Below are 13738 nucleotides of genomic sequence, written 5' to 3'. Positions count from 1 at the left end.
GATTTTGCTCAAGTTTGATAAACAAATCTGAGATTTTAAATTGCATATATTCTCATGAACTTAAAAGGAGTCATTCTCATGTAAGAATATGTGAATCAATCAGGAAGAAAACAATTATTATTATTATTATTTTTTTAAATCCCCCAAAACAGCGTTATTTTATGTTGTTGGTAGTTGTTGATATCATTTCAATTGATTTATACTCCTCAGAATCATGGCTAAAACTCACACATTTTTCAAGCTCTATCAGTCCAAAGCATTGGTATTTAGGCAGTTTTTCTCTCTTTGATTCTATATCTTCTTTTCAAACCAAAGACACAACTTTTCAGACAATTACAATGCAATCTGTTTTTTCCATTTATTTATTTTTTACTTTTACTACCTTATGGTTTACATTTATTTTGGGAATGATACAGTTTTGTAGTAAATTCAGTTTTCCTTTTTTTTATTTTTTATAACAGGTGCCCCTTGCAAAAATAATAAGGATTAAATGAAGGAAAACATATAAGATTCTCCTTGAATTACAAGAACAATCAATGAACTCTTTACATGCCACACAACTAATCTCTATATAATCTTGGGATGTAGTAATTTTGCAAAGCCGTTTTGTTGCACAAAGCAATTCTTTCATGAATTGGTGGCATTGTTTTGTGCAAAATTACAATTATGGCAAACAAGCGACTACAGAGAGGCAAAGAAAGCAACCAAGGTGTTAAAATGTCTCATTTTTGAAATCTTCATTTAATCATGATTCCTAATGTAAGGGGCGCCTGCATGTACTAACATTATGATTTAAAGTGTGAGAAAACTGAAAAATATATCTATGATCAGTATCATTTGAAATATATATATTTTTGTATGCAGGACTCATAATGAGAGCACTGTCTTATCTCCTAATGTTAAACTTAACATGCTGACCTGTCCTTAATTTCTTTTCGATTATAACTTTAATTAGATTAAAATATTACTTTATTTGACACTTATCGGTGCTATTAATATATCTCTATCTAATTTGCAATTATGTAATAAGCTACTGTTGCACATTTTCTATTCTTCTTGTTATTTCACATACATGGTTTAATTTGGTGTAGTGTGTTTAAAACATAATTTTTTGGTTTTGTTTTGTTTTGAAACTATTAACACATTGATATAGAACAACAAAATATGAAATTGAAGGGCTGCACACACTCTGTAGGTGTTGCTTTTACTGAATTGTGCGACTTCTTTTGGTTCATTCATCTCAAATTGGTCTGATGTTACTTGATGATCTCTGAATGTGTTAAACTCTGAGATTCCGGCATCCAGTCTATGCAGCTCCTCTAATGATATTATCTATTGACTATTATTGTATCATACTATTTCTTTAAGTCTGATACAATAATACATCCTTTAAACTCTTTTAACCAGTATCCTTTGTTGCAGTGCCTTTTATGCACAATGTTTTGGATCTCCAATCTTTATTTATTAATTTAGGCTGCAAAATATTTTACAAAAGAAGAAGTTTGTTTTCATGGAGCATAATGTGTGCAGAAAGACTAATTTGCATTTCTAATAAAAAGAGCAGGGGCGCGGTTAGGGTTTCATCTTTTCCCTACATTTTCTTCTTCAAATTCTTGGAAAAGGTTTTCAGCTATCAAATTCAAAATATATTTCTCTTGAAGATAATAAAAGTCCCCCCCCCCAAAGGTCTTCCTCTATCTTTCCAGATTTTAGCATATGACTTGCCGCCCCCCCCAAAAAAAAAAAAATAAAAATAAATAAATAAATAAATAAAATATAAATAAATAAATAAATAAATAAATAAATAAATAAATAAATAAATAAATAAATAAATAAATAAATAAATAAATAAATAAATAAATAAATAAATAAATAAATAATAATAATAAATAAATAAAAAAATAAAAAATAAAAAAATAAAAAAATAATAAATAAATGAATAAATATATATATACTTAATGCAGATAATAGATTGAGTAGAAGTCTAGAAATGGTTGAATGTTTGGGATATATTGTCTGTTTGGAGCCGGAAACATGCTGATTCCTATAATTTTACAAAGACTTTTATGCTCATACACTGTACCTGTATACTGCAAATGTAAGTAAGGTCATGTTCCGTGTTCTAGATGTGTATTGATGCACAGTGACAGTGATGTAACAATGTTTGTTAATCTTTACTGAACTTCTATTCCTCAAGTCATGTGCTGAGATTAAGAAAGGCGTTTAATTACTTTAATTCTGGTTTTCTGTTCATGAAGTGTTATTAATAACTGACTAATCTTGTTCTTTTGGAGTGGTTTATATCATTTTCAATATTAATCCTTTTTTTCCTCAATTAATCTTTGAATCTGTCAGCGATTAACCGTCTTTTGCATGGGATAACAACTGACATAAATATTTGTTGCTTAACAATTTTTATTCACGCAGATCAATCACGATTCTAACCTGCTATTAATTTCCATTTTATTGTATTTTCCCCTCTCATCTTTTCCCTCACACAAACCCATCTATTCCATGTATTTTTTCACCCTTTTTCATCTCTCCTTCCATTTTCTTTTCATCTCTCTTTTCAACTTCTCTTCATTCCTCCTTCCATCTGTTCTCTTCACCTTCCTTCTTTTCTTCACCTCTCCTCCTTTTCATCTCTCTTTCCATCTTCTCTCCATCTCCTCTCTTTATCCCTCGTTCCATCTGTTCTCTTCACCTTCCTTCTTTTCTTCACCTCTCCTCCTTTTCTTCACCTCTCCTCCTCTTCATCTCTCTTTCCATCTTCTCTCCATCTCCTCTCTTCATCCCTCATTCCATCTGTTCTCTTCACCTCTCCTTTTTCTCTTCACCTCTCCTCTTCATCTCTCTTTCCATCTTCTCTCCATCTCCTCTCTTCATCCCTCCTTCCATCTTCTCACCTCTCCTTTTTCTCTTCATCTTCCTTCTTCTCTTCATCCCTCCTTCCATTTCCTTTACCTTTAATTCCTTACACTTTCCGTCCTCCTCCTGTTGGTTCCGTTCAACCTTCCTTTTCTATCCATTTCCGATTCAACTCTTCCATCCATGTCCATCTTCTTCTCATCCACTCTTGTAAACACCTTCTCTTTCTCCTTGCCCTTCCCTTCTGTTTTAACATTCCCCTCATCATGCTCACTTTGCATTTTCAAATTCTCCCATATCCTCTCCCATACTCCATACTCAACATTGTCACACTATCGTTCCTTCATTCTCTCCGTCCATCCTCCCATCACTCCATCTCCCATTCTCTCCATCCCTCGCTCCGTTCCATTTATCCATCGTGCAGCTGTTCCGGACCAGCCCAGAATCACATCCGATACGGAGTCAGAGTTTGACGAGAAATACATCCTGACCTGGGAGCCCCCACAGGACAACGGCGGCAGCGCCATCACCGCATACCTTATAGAATATGCTCAGGTACGGGACAGTCTCACTTATTAAAGCGACTCAATAACATTGCCTCAGATTCTGAAACAAAATCCTGGTGTGTTGGTGGTGTGTTGGCTCAGTCAGTAGAGCGTCCGCCTCACAACCGAGAGGTCGTGGGTTCAAATCCTGGCCGCGTCATACCAAAAGTTGTTAAAAGACGGGAGTTGCTGCTACCTTGTTTGGCGTTCAACAATAAAGGGATAGAGCAACGTCGATCTGGCGCTGCTCAGTGGCTGCCGGGCTCACGATCAATTGGGCAAAAAGAATTTCCATTTTGGGTTTAATAATATTTGGAGTGGACTTTAAAAGATTAGTATTATTATTATTATTAAGCTTATGCTGCAATCATAATCATAAACCAGTATAGTCAGTCAGGAATCCCATGACTTTTACAAGCCGATCGCTTGTCTGATTATCAACATATTTATGATTGGAAATTGAAATTTCATTTTTCGTTTTCCTAACTGTTTTTATAACATTACAGTCTATTGGAGGAAACAAATATGATAAAACCGGTCACTCAAAGATTTGTCCTCTTTTGAGCCACTTCTTGATCATTTTGAAGTGCAATTCTTTTGAAGGCTTCAATATTACACCATATCACAGACACTGGTAACACGTAGGGACATGCATCTCAAATTTAACATTGTTAAACGATGCCTTTAAAGAGAATATGGAGTTTAGGTAAAGAAGATAAATACTTTGTGAGCTTCATCGCTATAGACAGGTTTGACAGTGTTATCATCAGCATACTCTTCAAGAAATCTAAATTTTGTGAAAAAAAAATGCTACCTCCGTAGGTTGATGGTCCTGATGACAATGAACTTGGCTCAAGGCCTGCGAATAAGTTTGAGGTCCTGTACACGGAGACCCAGGCCACGCTACAACCCCTCAATGAGAATAAGTATTACCTGGTGGAGCTGAAAGCTATCAATGCAGAGGGAGAGAGTGAACCCGCCCAACGCAACTTCAAGTCCCGCGGTGGATTCGTCTTCCCGTCCGAAGAACCATGTAAGGAGAAGGCAAACTCTCTTTATTCTGCAGTTTGTTTTTGTTTGTTTGTATTTTTGTTTTTATTGAAAATACAACTCAACGGCATAACATATTTACAATAATCACATATCAATAAAGTAAATGGATGTATACATAATGTGGCACAACACAACACAAAACATCTTTATTCTGCAGTTGACTGTATAATATCTGATGAGAAATCCACCCTGATAATAAGTTGGTTGTAGACTGTCATTCGAAAAGGAGAGAGCTACATCACTCGCAGAGAATACATCTGGGCCCATTGCACAAAACTTAGCATTGATGGTAACTTTGCAATCAATGGTAACTACCATGGAAACCTTGATTTTGATTGGCTGTTGAGCCCTGCTAACATGGTAGCTGCCATTGATGGCAGAGTTACCATCAATGGTAAGTTTTATGCAAAGGGGCCCTGATAATAAGTTGGTTGTAGACTATCATTAGAACAAGAGAGAACTACATCACTTGAAATGAATACATCATTTTTATGTGATAAAGGATAAGCAAGTTGTGAATCTTGAAAGGTGAAGTTGGTCCAATGCAAGTGGGTAACTGTTTGGTAAACTCTGCAAGCACATATCAAAGCATTTGTTGACGAAGAAGAAAATGAAGGAGTTAAAGGGGAAGAAGATGGTTGAGTGAAGAAGTTTAAATGCAAGTGGCGAGAAAGAAGAGAGAAAACAAGAAATACCATTGATATAGCTCAGTAGAGTGGTATGCTATTACACAACCAGTGCACTATTGACCTTCAGTAATGCATCAAGCCTGAAACCAAACAAAGTCCCTTGAATAGGATGTGAAGTTGTAGGTCTGACCACATTCTTGCTTTTACACATGTGGCACCTTTGTATAAAAACAAGCAATTGCTTGTCTGTTTTCAAATCATGCCCTTCCATGCTCTTTTCCTCCAGATCGACCCGAGCAGCAAATCGGCGAGCTGGGAACGACGGAGATAGTGGTGATTGTCGTAGCCTGTTTCATCATCCTCCTCATCCTTATCGATGTTTGTTGCTTCTGCATGAACGACTGTGGTGTGCTCATGTTCATCTGTGTGAGCTGCTGTGGAAAGGCAGCACCGTCGTCCAAGGATGAGATTGAGATGGGAGAGGAAGAGTATGGGTAAGTCTCAATTAGGAGGAGGAGGAGGAGGAGGAGAAGGAGGGGTAATGGAATAGGGGTGGAGGGGGAAAGGGGAGCGGTAGGGGGAGGGGAAGTGGTAAAGGAAGAGGCAAGTCACAACCATTGTCTAAGGATGAGAGGAGTATGGGTAAGTATTCATCAGGAGGAGAAGGAGGATGGACAGGAGGAGGGGGTAAGAGTGAGAAAGGGAAGTGGAATGGGTAGGGTAGGTGTAGAATGATTAGGAGGGGGGAATGAGTGGGGAAGAGGGAGGGGAAGAGATCAAGATGGGAGAAGCAGAGAAGGGGCGAGGTCAGGGAAAGGAGGGTAGGTAGGGGAGTAGAAGGGTAGTGGACTGGGAGTATATATGGCATTTGATATTTCATTTGTTTTCAATCCAGTATATAGCAGTGGATACATGTGCATTTCCATGTAATTGTAGCTGTTTACACTCATGTCACATGTGTTTTCATTTGTTGAAGTCACCTGACATATATACCATTCTCGGATAGTGAGTATCAGATAATTCCATTTAGAGAGAAAGAGAGAGAGAGAGAAAGAAAGAGTGAGACACTAAGGCCCGAATTCACAAAGGAGGTTTGTCGACAAACCTTGGTTTCCGTACGTCATATGACGCGTTTTACACATTTTTTTACAAACCTGGTTTGTAAAGAACAAAAGGAGGTTTGAGCTCAAACCTTGGTCTGAGCTCAAACCTTGCTTTGTGAATTCGGGCCTAAGAGAGGGAGGGGGGAAAGGTGGTGGGAGAAAAGAAGAGCAAGGGTGGGAGAGCAAGATAGAAATAAAAGTTCAATCGAACTTGGGATGACCCTTGAGACATTACCATTACATGTTTTTTTGACAGAATTGCCATGAGATCAACTCATATACAGTTTGTTAAAAATTTGCATTGGTAGTTTACAGCAAATATAATTAACATTTTTTAAAAGGCAGGGTATTTTAATGACATCACTACTACCACTGAAATGTATTGTCAATTGCGCCATCTTCCTGTGAAGGCGTACAACAAACAATTTTCAATTCCTGTACCCAAGCATCATCACACATGCACTTATCAGTTGGTGATGCATTGTGGGACATGGCTGTAGTCACATCAGGACATAGCGAGCAGCAGATGGCAGTATACACGTAAATCTGAAGTCGTGTCAGTAGAATACCCTGCCTTTAATTAATTAATTAATTGTAAGATTTAGGAAACTGTCATCCATGCTGTATGGAGGCTTCGTCGTACAATGTGTTATTCATCGACCGGTTTATTTTATTAATGCATACACTGACGATTGGTTAACATGGCACCTCTATTGCTCATGCTAGCAATGGTAAAGCGAACCCGCAACCGAGAAGCTCCCTCAAAGCTGTTGATGATGAGATTTGTCTAACATCGAACGAGATATCGGCAGATACCTCACAGCCCGGGTGGGTTTGAATGGACATGATAGTAGTTATTTATTGTTATTATTTATTATTATTATTATTTATAAATATGCGTCAAATTTATTCTGTAAATAACTCTGATTTGTGTCATTTGTGTATGTGTTTGTGACAGTTTTGGTTTTTTGTACAGATAAACCTCTATATAAAGACCACTTAATGGAGACAATGAGCAGGTGGCCTTTATGTGCAGGTTCCTTTAATTTAGTTTTTAATGAGAAAGTCTGCTTGAGGGAAGCACAATCCGTATACACAGGTGGTCTTTCTCAACTTATGGTCGAGAAAGACAGGTTTTACAGCAGGTTTTACTGTACCATGAATCAGTGTATGAATTGAAATGGATGCGATACATTTTAAAGGGCCACTGCACTACTTGTAGCTACTTGCGCCCTCTCTATATCAAACAACGCCTAATCGGTGACCATTGGTTGCCCATCATCCTCTTTTTCTTATGTTAACTGAGAGCTGAGTTGATGAGATAACAGTCATGTCCAGTGACCTTGCAGGGCAGTCTAATCCCTCCTGTAAACTAGTACTGATAAGCTTTAAAGACGATGTAAAAGTGCTTTTGTCTTTGGTGATTTGTACACTTAATGGGGTGGACAGATATGGAGAAAGAGGGGGAGAATGAGTGTTGAATTGTTGATATAATGCCAACATGTACATCTTTAATCATCTTCATTGAAACATATATCATATATGAACAAATACATGTCCCTTTATTGTTGTTTAAGCTGTGTTTAACGTTAACCTGTAAAAACTAGTAGTATTGTATTTTCGTTCATGAAATGTAGTCATCTGTGGTATTATTTCATATGTTTGTTTTATGTGGATATCATTTTTACATTCCTTACATTTGAAAATCAATCTCTTCTGAATTTGACATTCTTTCTGTAAATTTAAGATTCTTTGTCGTTTTTCTTTCCATAGTCTTGCTACATGTAACACAAAATGCACATATTTCTTTTAAACCATTATTACAAAGTAAATTTCTATGTATGTTTTGTATCTGAATTTAGTGCTGATTTCAATGAAACAGAAGACAAAAATTGAGCAGTTGTCACATTTCTAGCTTTCCTAAGCTTGCTTTTACATTTTTTAATATTTCTTTGATGCCCGTTACTATGGAGTAAGTTTCTATGTGTTTTGTACCTGAATTTAGGGCTCATTTCAATGAACAGAAGAAAAAATATATTGAGGAGATTATCATATTTCTAGCTTTCCTAAGCTTGCTTTTACCAGTAAATTCTTATCATTTGCAAATACCTTTCTTAAAATGTTGATTGTGACCTATATTTCCATTCCCATTTCATTATATGTCATTCATATTCTTGTGAATTAATGAGAACGCGCTTCCTTCCCTCCCTCCATGCCTCTCTTCCACCCCCTCTTGACCCCCTACCAGTGGTACCAAACCATCGTCCCCGCCCGGCGACGGACCCCCCACCTACCAACCCATTGAGAATGGCAAGCCGGACGAGGTCGAGGCTGCAGCACCCGAGACGACCCCTGCGGCCGAGGCCGAACCTCTTATGAACAAGGACGGGTCAGTAGACTAGAAACAAACTAACACTCTTAATATCTCTTGCAGGACTAGGAGTTTATTCCATTTTCCACTCAGAAATCTATTCCATTTCCCGTAATAAATTTATTATCCTTCCCATGATGAAATTATTTCATTTTATGACCAGAAATTTTTATTCATATTCCTCTCACAAAAAATAAAATCTTTATAGCAGTATTTGATCTTTGTTATTAAAGTCAATTTAAAAATGCAAACTTTCCTAAAGCTCCTTTCCTAGCAAACATTTTGATCCAGTTTCTTGCCTTTCTTGCATTTGTCAGTGATAGTCCTTGAGCGACATATCCCCCCCCCCCCCAAAAAAAAAAAAAATCTGTTCATACTTCTTTTTATAATACTAGGGTATTAAAAAAAAAATTAGGGCCCTGTTTCACAAAATATTGTAAGGATAACAAGTGTCATATTTCTAAAAACAAATTTGCTCACAGCCAATCAAATTCAACGATTGCAACCACTTCAACTGCTTTTCTAACTTGTTATTATTGTTAAGTTTGATGAAACAGGTCACAGAAAGTTAAATTTATAATTAACAGTAAAGTTGACACCTCTATGAAAAAAGAAGGGAAACAAAAATCAACCAAACTCTTTCAGTGAGTAATTTATTTATTAACACCATTCCCATTCAGTCTGTTTTTAATATCTGGATAAACATTATAACTAGATACCTTTTCTTCATAGTTTGTATTGCAATTGACTCTTTTATTTCTTGTTAATATTCAAGCAATAGTCAGAAAACTATCAAAAAGAAAAGCTAATAAGTCTCATCACTTTACTTGAATGAAGGAAAAAAGTGAATTGGTCATTTTTTATTTAAATTTAGAAAAATGAATAAATAAAGAGGAAGATGATCACTCTCTTAAACAATCTTATGTTTAAATGAAATATATAAAACTGTTAGAGACTGAACTTTGAAGACAAGATCATCTCAAATGAAGTGAACAAAAATTACAGCATTTCAGATAAGAAATACCTTGAATTTCATTGCATAAAATCACGAATCCTGCTGACATGCCTCGTTCTTTTCTTACTATTACTTCTGCGATAAATATTGAATATTTTGTTTGTATGTCCATTTTATGTTCATTTTGATCTTTTAGTGCTGTGTAAGAAAGAAAGAAGGAAATTTTGCCCATATTTGAAAGCTTGAAGGTATTTTCATCAATTTTGTTCTCTTTGCTTGCTTATTTGTAGCAATTGTTTGCAAACAGCGGTTTAAAGGGTTGGCCTTTGATCGTGGTGGAAAGGCAAGTTGCGACGGTTTATCCTGCAATAAACTCATCTAACCCCTCATGTCGATGTTCTGCTGTGATATTTGATTTGGGAAAAGGGAGAGTGTTCTCAAAAAACAAAAAAAAACAAAAAAAAGGTCACAAATCATGTTTAGTTGTATTTTATATAGTCTCTTCAGAGATGGAAGGGCATTTACTCCTATACTTTCAGTCAAAATATTACATGCTTGTTCAAAATATCAGATTATTATTTATTATGCACTTTGTTACTTGTACTCACCTTATTTAAAAATATAGAAACTATTAATATTGGTCTTTATATATTCTGCACTAGGCTTAATTTGGTGTAGCATGAAAATAGCTAAGTTAATGCTTCTGAAACTGCTCAAAAGTTTAGATTAGAAGCTTCGTGAATCCAGATGTTCTTTTCTAACAAAACCAAAACAGAAAAAAGAACTAATCTTAAAGTAATAGCTCTGTATAAAGCTCACAACTCTTGCAATGCTTTGTGATAACCAGAAAGCTATGTAAATTATTCTAACCACTGTACGAAAGCCAAAACTATAACATTTCAAATTGAGGACAATTTAATGACAGTTGCTGTTTGCAAATCCTATTTTCATTGCATCACCAGTGGATTTAATGACAGTACAAAGTATTTTGGTTACTTTGTATCTGCTTGAAGATTGATTAAGCTCTAGATGACTGGAGATTTGAAAGTTCTGGAAATGCATAATCTTTGAAAATAAAACCATCTTTCTTCTTTAATGGGGTGAAAACGTTTTGCAGGATATCTATGAGCTCTAGCTTAACGCCTAATTTCAGGTTTTGACATGTTACCCATTTTAGATTCCTTTTTATTACATAATGAAGTGCATATTTCAGTCATGAACCATTTAAGAATTCTTTTAGACTATGTAAATGTAATTATCAGGCTCATTGGGAAAACCAAATGACACATTTGTGACCTCAAAGAAGTAAAAATATTGCCTCATGCAAATTAGATGAAGTGATAACAAAAATATATATTTTTTTTTAAATGTATCGAATATAAAAAATAAATATTGTCTGTCTACATAAATGGCAAAAAAGGAATAAAAACAAACAAATGATCCATTGAAAAGAACTGCACATCAGAGAGCCATATTTTAAATGTATTTCCCAGTCTTTTCATAACGCACAGGTATGTTAAGCATGCTATACTTTTCATTTGCCAGGGCATTAATGTTTTTCTAGGTGGTTTAAAACATGATATGTGATCAAGACCAAATACTTAATAGTGTGACACTTCAACAGCAGGTTGAGGGAAGAGGGTGCAGGATAAACTGTGTGCAAACTTGTCATCTTTTGCACGTTTTGGTACTTGCCGTGTGTATTATATGATTTAACCTATCACTTCGCTCTATGTGAACGGCACACTTACCCAAACACACTGTTGGTTCATGTGGCTTCTAATGGGTGTATTTACATATGGCTTGTTTTCAATCCTGCCACAATCAAGTTCATCACTGAATCATATGTTCATTGGCTTTATTGTGCAAGTGCAGATTCAATGAAAATGGCAGTGATGTACTTGATAGAGCGTTGTTATTGTAAAGTATATGTTTGTCTGCTTTTTTGTAATGTCCTGTCTATGTTGCGCTTCTTCATTCTTGTGGAAATTTTCCCAAGGCGTAAGTGTGTGTGTGAGAGAGTACACAATGTACCTACAGAAATTGAAACCAATAAGTATCAATACATGCAAGAGAGATGTTTGGGTATGTCTCTGCCATTGTTCCATTTTATTTATTTTTGATTTGATTTTGGATGAATTTATCCATAAACCAAAAAATATTCTTCTTAATTGTTGTGGAACTAGCTCCATTTCATTTTTAACCCCCGAAAAGAAGAAGAAAATTCTAAGTTTTGGTGGAAAAATTTGTGCTTTAATATTTAATATATTTGGGTTTATATACAAAAATAAACTCTTTTCAATGGCGTTCAATTCAATTCAATCAAGGTTTCTTAAAACATGACTGGCTGTCACAGACTGAATAGTACATGTTCTTACAGTGCAAGGGAAACACAATATCTATACAACTTGCAACAGTAAGGAAATAGAATAGAAATTGGAAAAGAATGTAAAAAGGCACATAATTTAGATTACATTAATAAAATGGTATAAAATACACCAACAAAATGAATTAAAAATGTTCTATTGTTAGAATGTTAGAATGATAGAATCTGTGATATTTCCTGAGGAATGTAAGAAGTGCTTTGTGTCCTGTCAAATGTATAGTTTAATGTCTTGTGTTTACTGCATTATAATCACTACATTGTATCTGTTCCCTCTCTCTTTCTCAATCCATTTCATTTTCATGCTTCACACTGCACCTCAAACTGTGTCCACCTTCCTACTTTTCACAACCCCCTCTTCATGGAATGGTGGATCCCAGACCGGACATGAATTCCAATGTTGGCACGGACTCTCCCATTGTGGGGAAAGGGGAGTCAGGTCAAGGAGAGGGACTTGTTGTGGTGAATGTCACTGTGGAGTCGAATGTAAATGAATCTAATGATCAACAAAACTTAGGAACCAATAAGTATTTCTAATTATTTGCAATTAAAAAGGCAAAATTTTGTTTCATTTTATTTCCTCATATTGCCATCCTTATTTATCTTTCTTTCTCCATTATTTTGAATGAATTTTCAGCAGAATTTAATTTGCATTAACACTGTTCATTGCGAGATATATGGTCTAATTGAATGTGAGATCATTTTCTGCTGAAACAAATTATTATTTCTAGGACCATCTTTTTTCTTCATCAATATTTTCTAGGTTTGCATGGAAGGAATATAACAATTCATTTCTTACCCCAATATTCATATCATATGTGATGGTAGTTGAAACTAAAAATAAATAAAAAGAAAGCAAACTCATTTTAATGAAACGAGATACAGTGTACTTGTAGTTTACTTTTGCATAATGACAATATTTCTATGTTTTAACAGTTCTAAAACAAAACTAAGAAAAAAAATGCAATGCATGTAGTTTAATGGTTTTTCCATTGACTTACAATGTAACAATCTTTATGGATATATGTTATTTTAAATTGAATATGACTACTTAGAAATTGACATGTATTTCATAATTTGCATTAATTATCAATATAGCACTGGCTTACAAATGCAGGTTATAAATATAAGCAATAATCCCTTAATGTTTTGAAATGAAGGAGTATTTAATTTTGAGCCGTAAATTGTGGAAGTCTTAGGTCTAAACAGTAAAAGCATCATTGGAATTGTAAGAAAAGTGACATGTTTTTATATTAAGATAATCATTGAACAGTCTTATTTGATATTCTTGGCACTTATTTTGGTAATATTATTAAGTTAGAATAAAGGTGAAATATAGATTGATTTATCGTGTTTGTACTATTTAGCTTTAGGCTAGACACAGAAACAAAATCTGTTCTTCTAACATTAAAATATAAACAATTTGATACTGAACCCATGCAAACATTGACTGAGTTGCAATGTGAAAAATCCTAATATTTTGAAAAGTAAGTATCGCTTTAAATTACATAATCACAAAATTGTGAAATTGTATATTTGGGGTGACTGAAATTTTGTGTACTTTTATCAGATTGTTATGAATTTATTGAATGTAGATGTTGATATAGTATTTGAAACAAAGTTTTGATTTTAATAATATGCAAAAAGTATAGATATTTGCATGGGTGTAGATCAATGGCTGGTGTGTACCAGTATGAATGAAAAGCAGTGAATCCTTACATTCCATCCGGTTCCAGCCTTGACTAACATTGTTCTCTGTAATTTCATTGTTTATGTTGAGCATTTCAATGTTATTTGTTTCCACTAACCATTACCAGTTTTCACTTTTTAC

General features: G+C 35.0%; 1 protein-coding gene across 1 annotated transcript in view; it reads left to right on the top strand.

The window, feature by feature from the left end:
• LOC586418 (neural cell adhesion molecule 1) overlaps nt 1-13738 on the top strand; it is a 57432-nt gene that overhangs the window by 36829 nt on the left and 6865 nt on the right. Inside the window, exons 15-19 of the mRNA XM_030978582.1 lie at nt 3293-3423; nt 4236-4446; nt 5382-5589; nt 6925-7026; nt 8447-8587. Of these exons, the coding sequence (XP_030834442.1) occupies nt 3293-3423; nt 4236-4446; nt 5382-5589; nt 6925-7026; nt 8447-8587 (793 nt within the window). The remainder of the gene's footprint in view (nt 1-3292; nt 3424-4235; nt 4447-5381; nt 5590-6924; nt 7027-8446; nt 8588-13738) is intronic.

Source organism: Strongylocentrotus purpuratus, unplaced genomic scaffold, assembly GCF_000002235.5.
Source record: "Strongylocentrotus purpuratus isolate Spur 01 unplaced genomic scaffold, Spur_5.0 spur5_scaffold_1, whole genome shotgun sequence".
NCBI lineage: Eukaryota > Metazoa > Echinodermata > Echinoidea > Camarodonta > Strongylocentrotidae > Strongylocentrotus > Strongylocentrotus purpuratus.
This window is presented reverse-complemented; position numbering and strand designations above follow the sequence as displayed.